This window comes from Tyto alba, unplaced genomic scaffold (genome assembly GCF_018691265.1).
Source record: "Tyto alba isolate M040663 unplaced genomic scaffold, T.alba_DEE_v4.0 Super-Scaffold_20, whole genome shotgun sequence".
In the NCBI taxonomy this organism is placed as follows: Eukaryota; Metazoa; Chordata; class Aves; order Strigiformes; family Tytonidae; genus Tyto; species Tyto alba.
Window position 1 is genome coordinate 7,135,785 of NW_024881283.1, and position 12,350 is coordinate 7,148,134.

Below are 12,350 nucleotides of genomic sequence, written 5' to 3' on the forward strand. Positions count from 1 at the left end.
AGAAAGACCAGGGCATACATCTCCTTTTAGTGATGATTTTAACTGTCACATTTGCATGTTCAGCATTTGACATGCCTGGAAGGCAATTCAGAATTCATCTCCCAGTGTCAGAGACCACACCAGCTCCAGCAAACACAGCATAAACACATTCCACGAGATCAAAGCTACTGCAAAGCCCGACACTGAAGCCCTGTACGATTCCAGTTAGCCAGTCAGGAGCTAAAGACTTCTGGCAACAAACCCCCTGATTTCTCATGGATTGGATAAGTCACACATCTTGTACCCAAGCAAAGGGATGGTAAAGTGCTGAATAGGTTTTGGGTTGTAGGAGCTCTAGACTCCTGAGGGTTTCAAGTCTTCATTTCTTGTCTTACTTTGGGGAGTGTTCTTTACTGGGTGATGCAGTTGTCTCCCATGTCCTGAGCGTATCTGTCAGATATTGCCGTCCTTAAGTCCTCCACCTCTTTGTGAAGCTGTTTTACCTCCACCAGTTTCTTCACAAGTCCATCAGGGCTCAGCAAGTCATCCTTCTCCTTAGCAGAGTACTGCACAGCTGCGGGGTCAGAAAAGGGAGTTACCTCACATGCAAGTCTGACTAAGGATCACACACATTTGCAAGCAAGCCAGAAAAACCAACACACATTTGCAGAAGAGTTACTACTTAACATTTAATTATTATAGCATGCACCTTCAGAGCTAGCTAACCACAGAAAGAAGGTTGAGAATCCCAGAAAGACGAGAACCTTCCATGCTGTAATATATGCGAGTTATTTAATTCTGCCACAGCACAGGAACCAAAGGGTTTGCTCTGCCACCACTCTGCATACTTACAGTGAATTCCCAGGAGCAGAGAGAGGTTGGGATCCTTGCCCTGAGCCCTCTGAGTGACGATGCTGTAGACAGACTGCAAATCCTGCAGACAACTGGCCAGCTCGCCGTGCAGTTCCTGGGCGAGGCGGGCTGTCTCAGCGGGCAGCGGCTGGGTTGTTAGCTCTGCCTGCCGGAGTCGTTCCTGAAGGGTCAGGTTCTTCTCGATGAGATCCTGGTTCTGCACGGAAAGCTGAACAGATGGACCACAGCAGGTTAATGGCAGCTCGGTACAGAACTAGCACACTTAAAGCAAGTTAATGCAACTGCTCAGTGATGATGGGAGCATCGAGGGCAGGAGGAGCTGGCTTACATCAAGCCCTCCAGACTCTCGCCAGATGAGCAAGTGTCAGTCCTACAGGGTGTGAGCATTCAGCTTTCCTGGCTCAGGCAGGAAGCGCTCCACGACACGGCACTGTCCCTGCCGAGGCACGATGCAATGAAATAAACTTCCAGGAGGTTGTGCACCAGCTCCTCACCCCAGCACTGGCCATCCCTTCCCTCAAGGGCTGCCATTGTGCTTGGCTTCCTCTAGGCTCTAGTGGGGCTCAAGTCTGGCCTCGGGCTCGCTGCCTTGCTGCCCCCAGCCGGCAATCTCAGCGTCCTCCACCACAGCCCGCACACCCAGCTGAAGTTCCTGAGGCCGAAACTGCCTTTCTCCTCCTGCTTTTGAACAGGGAGGAGCTCCTTTCAGAGCCCTGACAGGACAACTGACTAGCAGGAAGCAGGAGAGAGGCTGTGCTGCTGACTGCAAATTAAGGGCTTTGCTAAAAGACAATCCATTGTTCATTCAACTGCTACGCTCAGGCACTCTAAACACTCCCAGCTCTGACCTCTTTCACTGCAGTCCGGAGCTGCTGCAGTGCATTTTCTCTTCTCATCGCCTCCTCTTTCAGAGCTTGGCTTGTCCCCTCTTCCTGGCTCACCTTTTCTTCCAGGTTCTGGAACAGACCATGGGAAAGTTTGAGTCTAACACACTTCACAGCGGATTCTCAATTCTAGGTCTCTCTCCAGTCACCTCTCACCTTTATTTGCAGGGACAACTGCTCCATCTTCTTCTGCTGTTTGTCCACAATCTGAAATCAAAAGCAGAGGCATCAGAACTTGCCATGCAGACTCAGTAATACCACCAGGATGTCTCCTTCAGTAGGACAGCATTCCCTCTCCTCTTTCCTGTCCACTAACTGCATTAGTCACTGCCTCTGTTAGTAGTGGACTTAAATTCCCTGATAAAAGGCACCTGGTAAAAGGCACCATTAGAATTTTCAGCTAAAAACAGACTGGGGAAGTTGCATTCTTGTGGTTTTCCTCTCCCCTCTTCTGCATTCTGCAACTTCTCTCCGGTGTTACTGTAGGAGTGCATGGTTATCACACCAAGAACAGCTTTTAAAATCCCTCAAGTCTGGAATTCCAGCAACTGCTGCTTCAGTGCAATTGTGACTGCAAAAGTCCCTCGTTTCATTTCGGTGCCTGGTGTGACTCAGTGGAAAGGAAAACGTGATTCGACAGCCTGTTACCTTCCTGAAGCAGTCGCATTCTTTCTTCAGAGAGTCATTTTCTATTTTCTGTCTCTCCCCATCCTGAGCAGGGGGTCCTCTCTCTGCATTCTTTACACACTGCTGCACCTTCTCCTGCAGGCTGAAATTAGCAGAACGCCATGGGAAAAAAACAGCTTTATTTAGAGTGTTTCCCTCACTAAACAATAGGAAGAGTCAAATGATTTTCCTATCAGATGGCGATGCTGCCCTGTTTGCATTCCCAGCTTGCAAACTGCCAGGGCTGTGAAGGAAGGAGTCCCTCTCCCATGATATCAGTATGTTTGCAGAGATGCAACAATTACAGATTATGTAGGTCCACTTTGCAAGGAGTTAAGGTTGAGAGCAGTAACCTGGGGACACAGACAAACCCAGGTGACAAAACAGGGGCCCCCCAGCTTGCTTTCAGCCATGTGGTTCTGCTCCCATCCTCCACTGCTGGCACGCAGAATCTGAACGCGGTGTTTTGGGGAGTACTCACATCATCATCACAAACCCATGGTAACCTGGTTCTGACAGGTGGGACAGTGGCTGTGCTGAATCATCACTGTTCTTGTGCAGCGATTACTTCAGCACTAAAATGAAGCTTATTCTAATCCTCCTGATTTTTACCTGCGCACGGTGGAAAGCAGCTCCAGCTCCTTGTGTTTTTGGGTTTCTAGCTGCATCTCTTGCTCCCTGAAAGCAGCTCGGACACCTCCAAGCTCTGTTTCCAGTGCCAGCACTGTTTCCTGCATAGCAGTACTCTTCAGTTCAGATTCCTTCAGCTGCAACAAAGACCATCATAACACTCTAGAGACGTCCCAGGGGTTTCACCACACACACCACATTTCAACTACATTCACAACACCAGTTTTTACTATCTACTTGGCAATTCTCAGCTATAGCTCAGAACATTCCTCCTCCAAAAAGGCCAGACCACAACTTTACTTAAGCAGCTGCATAGGGGATTATCTGCAGCTGTAGAAAAGCCACCTGAGCAAGTATCTGAAGAGCTATCTTCATAACTCAGAAAAAGTTTTACCTTCTGACTCTGTTTCTGATGGTCCTCGAGAGTTGGTAAGTCAGCCAGGTATCGTTCCAGGGTCTCAATTCTCTGTTGTCTCTCCTTGTTTTGTTCAGATTCCTTCTGGCATTTCTTTTTAAGATTGTTAATGTGTTTGTCTCTTCCCTTTACCTGAGGTTATATACAAGTTTAATTAATATAATTTCTTGTCCATTCTTCAGTCCTCTGTAAGCCCACTCATTTACCTTTTTGTACAGCACTCAACATCAAAATACAAGATCACCTTAACTCAGCAGCATTTCTGCTCACTTAAAGACAGGCTGCTTTGACTAAAAGAAGTACCAAAATACTTCTAAACTGCAGGGGGAAAGGCTTTTTCTTATAAGCCAAACAATTCTACAAGATCGGAAAATACCTACAGTAACTCAATGCCACAGAAAACTTTAATCTAGGCACTACACTGACTTCTGGCTTCCCAAAATAAAAACATCTTCCCACCTCTAGAGCAATGAGATCATACCCTTTCTTCCTGTTTCTTTAACTCCTCTGCATGTTTCTGCATAGTTTCCTTCAGTGACTCCCGTATCAGCTTTGCATCCACCTCTGTAGCAGCCAGTTTTCTCTCCAGTTCAATCTTTTCCTTGCTGAGGGATTCAGTCTTCTCTGTGAACTGTGCTCGAAGAAATGTGTTCTCCCGCTGCAACTCCTGCAAGCAGAGACAGCCTGTGAATTCGGTTAGTCACAAACTGGCAATAAAAGCAGCTGCACTGTCTCAGAGCTCTGTCCTCCGCCCTCCTAATTCTCAAACATCATTCAGCCCATTTTATATACTGCAGTATCTGAAATAGCCCTTGTCAGTGCTGTCAGGCATTTGCATCACTAGCACAGCTTCTAAAACTGTAGTGCTTCAGGGCTTGAAATCTCAAGAGTCACAGAAGATCTCGGAGGTGACAGGTAATCAGGACCCCATACAAAGGATAATTTTACTCTGCATAACCCTCCTACTCAGGAAACATCTAATGAGAAGCAGTAGGGCCACTGGATTCAATACATATTTCATACTGACACCCTGTTGTACTCAACTACCTGCATTCTCAACATGTAGACATCTCCATAGGGTGCTGAACAGCCAAGCAGGGCACTGTGAACCTGCAGTTCACTTTCCCGGACCTTCTGCTCCAACTGGGATATATGTTGTCTTTGTCTGTAAAAAAACAACAAACGCCAAAAACCAGGTAATATGTAGTTGACAAAGACACAATGACGTGCAATACAACATGAACAGTGCCACCAGAACTCTAATGCCCCATACAGTGACAAGCAGAACAGAAAGACAACTCTGCAACTCAGAACTGACCTGCAGAGAAATAACCTGAAAGATGTCCATGGCAACTTTTTTTACAATTGGCATTAACTTTTCTTCCCTCCCCTGCCTTCAAAGCCTCCCTCCAGCAATAATTATAGAGAAAACACAAGCCTTGCATGCTTTGGAGGATCCAGCTTGTCTGCAGAGCTTATGAGTAAAATGAACAGATATCAGAGGGTTCAAAATGAACAAGAGAAAAAGTATTTACAGTCCAAATGCTGAAGGTAGTTTTCATTATGACTTAGTTTTTTCAAATACCTTATGGACCGCCAGTATTAGGTATGAGAAGTGTTGTTTGCCAGCCCAAACTCTGGGAACAAATTTAAAATAATGATCTCAAAAGGCTCCCAAAAAGTCCTCAAGCATAAAGGCAGTAGTTTTGACATTCCAGATAAAGATTTCTGTTCATGTCATGATTACCTCTTACAAAACAGAGAACCATAACCAAAACTGATTTATTTGAACCCTTCAGGATCATCATCCTCATTCCAAGAGGAAGAGGAGAGCTCATGAGAAAAACAGGCTGTTCCCAAAGGTCATTACGTTGTTCTTCACAACAAAAAAGCTCAGTGGGGTAAAAGGGACTCTCAGATATGAACTTTTCTCGGTACTTTCAAAACCCTTCCTTTCCAAAAGGAAACGCACTGGAGTCCTTAAACCACACATCAGTCTCAAACTCTCACCTGTCAATGAGGAGCTCTTTCTCCTTGAGTAGGTTTTCATTGGAGTTCAGGATATTGATCCACTGAGCTGGATCAGGTGTAGGCAGCGAAGGAGAATACATTGAGGGATGGTGGCAGGCGCCTCCATTTTGTAACTGAAAGAGGAGACAGAATGAGAAGGGAGAGGTTTGTGCTCCACAGAGGTAATTGCAACATTGCTACAGCTATTTTGCACACTGTGTGCTCATCTGCATGCCAGGACATAGCTATTTCAGTCTCTGTCGATGTCCAAGAACAAGTAACTTTGCCTAAGCACAACTGGAGATTAACAAATAATTTTAGATCACTGTGCTAGCTTGCTGGAAACAATTTGTCTCCATTAGAGTACAGCTGGTAGGAGGTGATAAACAGACTGTTTCCATCTAATAAACTACAGTTAGTTTTATGCATCTTTTCAGAAAAGGTCTGTTCCCTAATTCTGGATACAGAATACAATTATTCTAGAAACTGATAAGAACTTCTCGGCATGCTTTTTCTTTGCAGTTTCTAGCAGACAAGATATTTCACCTCTTGATCTGAACCGTTGTGCAGTGCTGTAACATAATACAGGGCCGTTCTACATAAGCAGCACGTCAAATGATACCTGTGACACCACATGTTGTAAAAACAGATGATTAAAAGACTTTCGGCACAAGACAGGGAAAAGCATGAGACATTTTCCCATTTGCTTCATAAGTCTGGGACAATGATTCATGACCTAAGAGACTGGAAGGGTTTCAAACTCATACATTCACACAAGCAGCCCCTTACCTGCATTTGCTCTATTTGCAGTTGCACTTTCTCCAGCTGCTGTTTCCAAGCACTGAGCTCGCAGACCCTCTCGTGCGGATGTAGCATGCAGGCTTCTTGCATCCATGCTCGAGATGAAGGAGTTACAGGTTTGGAAAAGAAACTGTTGGCCTGGAGTCCTGCTGGCATCAGTCTGCTCCCGCTCGGCCACGTCCCGTCCTGGGGCTCACAGACTCCGTTAGCCCCTGCTGCTTGCTTACTCTCTGGCAGCACTTTATAATGGTCCTTCCCCGCCTCAGCTGCCCCAGAGTTTGGATTGAACTTCTGGAACCTGTGGAGAGGGTCTGTGCACAAACTATCCACAAAGAGAGACTGGTTAAGGGTGTGCTCAATGGTAGGGGTGTCAAACTTCCAAGTATCTTCTGTTCTCATGTGATCAGAAACAGGATGCCAGGATTGCTCAAAACCATTTTCCCCTGAAGTCCCATAGAGATGCAAGAGTTCTCTGGGTGGCACCTGAGAAGACTTCCCGGCATTAAAATCTCTGTTTCTCATGAGCCCTGCGTGTTCAGAAGCAGATCCTGGCATAGCAGTTTTTAAAGTACTCTGCGAACAGCCCTGGTCTCCTGCAGAGCACAGCTTGGAGGGTGAGGCACCCAACGTAGAAGGCATAACATGGGCTGTTGGGATGGTCACTTGGGTTTTGATGGGCTGAAATGAGGAACCGTTACTAGAATTGCAAAAGTCTAGGGAAAGAAGAAGAGTGATGCTCTAATTACTTTCCTGAGAATATTCTGACACAAACAGCTACTCCTCTGTTGAACTTTCCAAAATAATTTAAAAACCCAATTCCTTTTCCCATCAACATGTCTTCGTAAGCAGAAGCACCAAGACTAAGACACATTTATGTTCCCCCTCACTACAAGCTTCAGGAGCCTGCTGACATTTTTCTACTATGGAAATCACAGGGAAAATCCAAATTAAATCAGTACACACTTTTAATCCCTTGCTTTTAAGCTATTCTAGTATAATCTTAAATCAATAAGGTTATGTTTCTATAGGTTTAGCAATCAAGTCCTTTAAATTGAATAAAAAGGCTGAAACTTACTCAGCTGAACACTGAGACCTTGGTTCTGTTCTGCCCGTCCCACAGCTCAGCGACTCTGAACCGTAACCAAAACTAACTGGAGCCTTCACTAAGCCCATGATGAGCTTCAAACATAGCTGAACACTAGATCACCAAGCAGTTGACCTTCGAACTCTTCCAGGACACTGCAGCAGAAGAGCTTTTTCGAGAGGCTAGAGTAATGGCTCTTGCCTTATTGCCACAGGAAATGAGATTGAGTTCAGCGCACGCAGCCCAGTGTGAGCCCGTCCTGTCAGACGGGCACCAAACCTGGCTACATGGAAATACAGGGTTATTCTTAGCAACTCTCAGATTTCAATACAGCAACAGCAAGAGCTGAGAAAGGCAAACAGCAGAGTGCCTGTTCCCGCTTCTTGTCCCGATACGTTGTGTATCACAGTAATTCCAGGTTTCTCCCAGATACACAAACTTGTTTTCTTCATGGTTCTGGCTAAAGGCTCATCCCCACATGATGTTTCTTTAATCCAACATCAGGACTGCAAGGTCACCCTTCCACCTCTTTGTAACCTCAAAGCATTGCTACAAAAAGGAATAAAAGGTTACAATTTAAATATGACCAAACCCAGGTTCTACAAAGACCATAATGAAACTGCAAGAAAACTATCACAATAAAGACAGAAGACCCTCTCCTCAAAAATGAGCAGGAGGGGGAGAAAAGTCTCTTAGATATTATTTGGCTGTGCCTAGGAACTCCAGAGAACACCATGCTACCAAGGAGTCACAAGTCCATTCACCTTGGCAAGCAGAAGAGACAGTACAATTTCCTTTTACAGCCCCCTAAATGTATACCACAGGATCACTGTCAGGAACTCGAGTTCTCTGACCAGCACGCCACGTGTGGATGCTGCAATCGGTTCCTTGAGTGTGCTAAGGGTCATCACAACATTTCTGACTAATGTACTGACCTGAAAGTCAGCGTGCTTCAGCCAGCTGTCAGCGCCACAGTTCAGCCTCAGCTCGTACAAACAAGGCTACAACATTACAAACGTTCAGAAGGGCAATTTCCGAAAGAGCAGTCGTTATCTCCCCTGCCCTTAGTGTGCAACTGGATGTTTCATTATCCTGAGAGAGGCTAGATGGGACACTTAAACACGCGCTCTAGTGATATTTCTAGCAATATTTTCACAAGCCAGACCTTTTCAAAAGCCTTCATTTCAATTCACACATCATTAAGATCATTCAGAAGGCTCAGGGCAGCTTGTGAAATATGCGACGTGCAGGTTTAAAGAACAACACAGACTTCCTCACTGCTGAAAGAAGAATCAGTGAATCACTAGTGGTTTATGCCACTTTCATGGATGAAGATGACAATACAGATGGAAAGGATCGCTGGGACAAGAAATTTCACAGAATGTGCCTCAGCTGAGGGCAAGGCTGCAGCATTCTTCAGTGAGAAGCACACAGCTCTAACACCAAGGAGACTTGAACACAGACACGCACTGATCTGAAGTCTCTAGAGGCACCTGTAAATTATTTCTTTCAAAAATCGAATCACAACATACTTGCTGATAAATCATTTGTTGGTCAATATGAACCAGCAAATAACCAAGGTGACTCTTAGTCAGTTAAAAATGCTTATTACGGTTAGAAGATAACCAAACTAGCTCAGAGAAACAGCAGGTCCCTTAATCCCTTGTTTATATTTCAGGCAACATATCTGTGTACTGAGGCACTGGTTCTGAAATAGTCTCCAAACACCATTACAGGCTCTGCTCTCCCCAGGTTTTACATTCTAGGGTTCAGTAATATCAGGCCATTTAATGCTTGCCTGTCTTCTAAGAAAACTTAAAGTCTTTGGCTGTTGCTGTGTGATCTGACCATCACCTTCTGTGCTGTCTGAGCAGGAGGTCCCAATGCCCCCATCCCCGCTGTCGGCCACACTGGAACAGCGACTGACACGGCTCTGGAACTTCACAGACAACATGGGCGTTTTCCAGTCAGAGAACTGACTCTTCTGACTGGTGATGGGATCTGGAGAGAAAAAGTCAGGAATATTTATGTTTTAGACAACAGACTGAAAAATCTTTTAGTACACCTACTTAAGCCACATCTAATTACCTGTGCTACCAAAACCCAAACTGATCCTTGCTCAGCTCCTCATATTGTTGCTAAAGAAATCTCTTTTGCAAAAGGAAATGGCAGCAAGCACGGGGAAGTCAAATAATATCAAGAGGAGACTGAAAATCAATCTTGTTATGGAAGTCAGAATGCAAAAGCAGTAAATTATATCCCCATTGATAAGTTTGGTGTTATTACACCCAGCTGATACTCTGGTACTCAGACTAAAAAGAGCAGCAGCATTGGTGCACAGCAAAACTGGTTAAATTAAAGATACATTTTTGCATTAACCATTAAGAACTCTTCCAGATTTACCAGTTATCAAGAGATAGCTTCGTTATCAAATGATTCTCTACCCCTGCATACCCATGCAATTATTTCATTTTGCAGGAACAAGACATTGGGTTTTTTTAATAAAAAGCTTTTGGTAAAGAACTCCTCTCAGGGCCATCTGTCTCCTCACAGAAACTGAAACAGGATCCGACAGCAACAGTGCTTTAAAGAAAGGAACTGTCCTTACCTGACGGATTGTTCTGCTGAAGCCTCAGGTCTGGATGTTTCTCGAGAGCAGCCATCTTACCTGTCCAGTGAACTACAGGGCAATAAATAAAAATAATATTTTAAATCAGCATAAACTAAACCCTGTTCCCACTAACCAAGTGAAGGGTACATACACATCAGCTGCTCTTCATTCAGAGTAACACAGTAATTCGTATTTAATTAGCATCTCCTTGCAAGAGTATCTCTGTTTCATCCCCGCAGCAACAGAGACAATATTTAGAAAACCCTTGCAGTTATTGTAGGTTTTCTTCATGCCTGAGAAATGAGGAGAGTTCCTGTTTGCAACATTCTGCAGGTATGCAGCAGTTCATCAGCGCCTTTCAACTGGGGCATGTGTTATCCCCATTGTAGTTATTTATAGAGCATCAGTCACCATGGTACCTACACACTGGCTTTATGGCTATAGAGTAAAAATTTCCCTTTAAAAAAAATCTTAGCTCTAAACCAGTTCATTTCTGCCCTCTGTAGAGGTCACCAAGCAACTACAAGCAGAAATGCAGTCATTCAGAACTTCATGTTGCTGTTCCATAAATGGCAATCATGATCTATCCAGAGCTTTGGTTTAATTTATCTGCTTATCTGAGTACTTCAGACAGTGAATTTCCTGCCTCTGATGATGCCAGTATAATTTACAGCTCTCAGGCTTCACTGTTGAAACTCAAGACCTCTCTCTCCACTCCACCAAATACAAAATCCTCGATTGCCAGCTCTTACAGATTTTTGCTTAACTGACTCAAAGAACTCGCAGAAACCATTAATTCTTAGAAAACATACACATACAGATTTTACAACATAGGACGGACAGCGGGAATACAATAGGGTAATGAACCCGAAGCAGCATTTCACTCAGCAAAGAAATAAAATGCTTCTAGCTAAATGTAGTGGTGGTTGTTTAATTTAGGTATGCTTCAGACATTCCTGAGTTTAAATCTCAGTCTCCAGCACCAGAGTCAGGCTGTTAGAACAGGGAAATTTAAGCATGGGCTCTTGAAATAAAAGACACAAAGCAATCAAAGCATTCCCACCTCACTCAGCACTCCCTTCTCACAAAACACACACCCCTAGAAAGCACTCACACCATCCTAAAAACCACCCCCTTCCAGTAGCGGGCACACGGCAGACCCTGCAGAGGGGGTGGGAAGAAACATGTGCAAAATAAAAACGGAGGAGAAAGAGGAAGGGGAGCAGGGGGGGGGTGATGAAGTGAGGGGGAGCAGCGCTCTACCCGATGGAGGGAGATAAGTTTGGCGGGTAAGTGGAGTGATGCAAAGCCAGGCGAGGGAGGGGGGGAAGCTCTTCGCCCCCCAGGAGGGGATGGAGAGAAGAGTAGTGATTTGGGTGAAGGGAAAAAGAGAGGGGAAGAAGGCGGGAGGGCCCAACCGCCTGGAAGGGGCAGCCTGACCCCGAGGGGCCGGTCCCTGACGGGCGAGGGGCCGCTCCGCTGCCCGGGACGGAGGAGGAGAGCTGGTTTCACGGAGGGGGGGAGCCCGGGAGAGGCGCTGCCCCACACCAGGACGGCTCCCGGGCAGGCCCGACCCCCCCCTCACCTGCCTCCACCGTGGCGCTCGCGCTGCCTCGCGCGCCGCGACCGTTACGGCCGCGAGGGGCGGGGGGAAGGGGCAGGGCCTTACCCGCCTTTCCATGCACCGCAGCCTATCGGGCGCGCCGGCCCCGCCCCTACCTCTCGCTCATTGGCTCTCCGGAACGCCGATCCCCCGCCCACCGCGGTCACTTCGCGGAGGGAGCGACGCGGTTTTCTCGGCGGAGGAAAAGTGTCCGCGGCCGCCACCTGTAGAAGGAGGGAGGTGGGGGGGGCGGGGGGTGGTCTGGCCCTTGCCCTCCGCGCATGCGCAGTGTGTGTGGGCGGGCGGCGGGGAGGCAGCGAGGAGCGGTCCTGCTGTTACCCCCAAATCCCCTCACTCCTCCCCCAAAATCCCCTCACCCCCTCCACGGCTCGCACAGGCCCCACCGCCCCTCCGGAGTCCCCCCAGGCAGCCCATACCCCCGCGCTGAGGGGCAAAGCCGGGGCGGGCCCCCCCCCACCCCCGGTCCCCCTCACGAGCCCGCTCGGCCGGTCAGGTCGGTGCTGCCCGGGAGCTGTCGGGCCCTTCGTTACCCCCGGCCGCGCCGGAGCTCGGCCAGCCCGCAGACCCCCCCTGGCAGGCGGCTTCCACCTGGGGACGTGTCTCTGCCCGGGCTGGAGCGGCGGGGGGGGCAGAGGTGCTGGCTGGAGGCTGCCTGGCCGCCAGCTGCTGCTGGAAGAGGGGGGGGGGAAGGTTTGTTGCAGGGCCGGCTGCTGCCCCGTACGGGGCAAGTGACTGAGGCACTGGGACAGACTGGTGCCTGTCGCGAGGTGATG

General features: G+C 47.3%; 1 protein-coding gene across 4 annotated transcripts; it reads right to left on the reverse strand.

Moving 5' to 3' along the window:
• Window positions 1–24: 24 nt before the first annotated feature.
• On the reverse strand, window positions 25–11,600 carry CEP85 (centrosomal protein 85). 4 transcript variants are annotated; one of them, XM_042793675.1, is made up of 14 exons: window positions 11,539–11,600; window positions 9,951–10,022; window positions 9,197–9,343; window positions 6,247–6,971; window positions 5,458–5,591; window positions 4,495–4,612; window positions 3,929–4,114; window positions 3,427–3,579; window positions 3,015–3,169; window positions 2,385–2,505; window positions 1,893–1,943; window positions 1,701–1,808; window positions 832–1,060; window positions 25–553 (listed from the first exon to the last, which is right to left on the reverse strand). In XM_042793675.1, exons 2-14 carry the CDS (start codon window positions 10,003–10,005, stop codon window positions 390–392), a joined length of 2,346 nt encoding a protein of 781 aa, XP_042649609.1. In that variant the 5' UTR covers window positions 10,006–10,022; window positions 11,539–11,600; the 3' UTR covers window positions 25–389. The 4 variants fall into 4 exon arrangements, with proteins under 4 accessions (XP_042649609.1, XP_042649608.1, XP_042649611.1 ...); XM_042793674.1 differs by lacking the exon at window positions 11,539–11,600 and adding an exon at window positions 10,105–10,299; XM_042793677.1 differs by lacking the exons at window positions 9,197–9,343; window positions 9,951–10,022; window positions 11,539–11,600 and adding an exon at window positions 8,278–8,480.
• Between the last annotated feature and the right edge of the window lie 750 nt (window positions 11,601–12,350).

What these genes read in the sequence shown, in the direction of transcription:
- CEP85 (XM_042793674.1), bottom strand. An exon ending in TCTACATGTTGAGAATGCAG is followed by an intron (nt 4,115 to 4,494) that starts GTAGTTGAGTAC and finishes CTCTGCTTGCAG; the next exon opens with GAGTTGCAGCGGGAGAACAC. An exon ending in AATGCGACTGCTTCAGGAAG is followed by an intron (nt 1,944 to 2,384) that starts GTAACAGGCTGT and finishes TTTTGATTTCAG; the next exon opens with ATTGTGGACAAACAGCAGAA.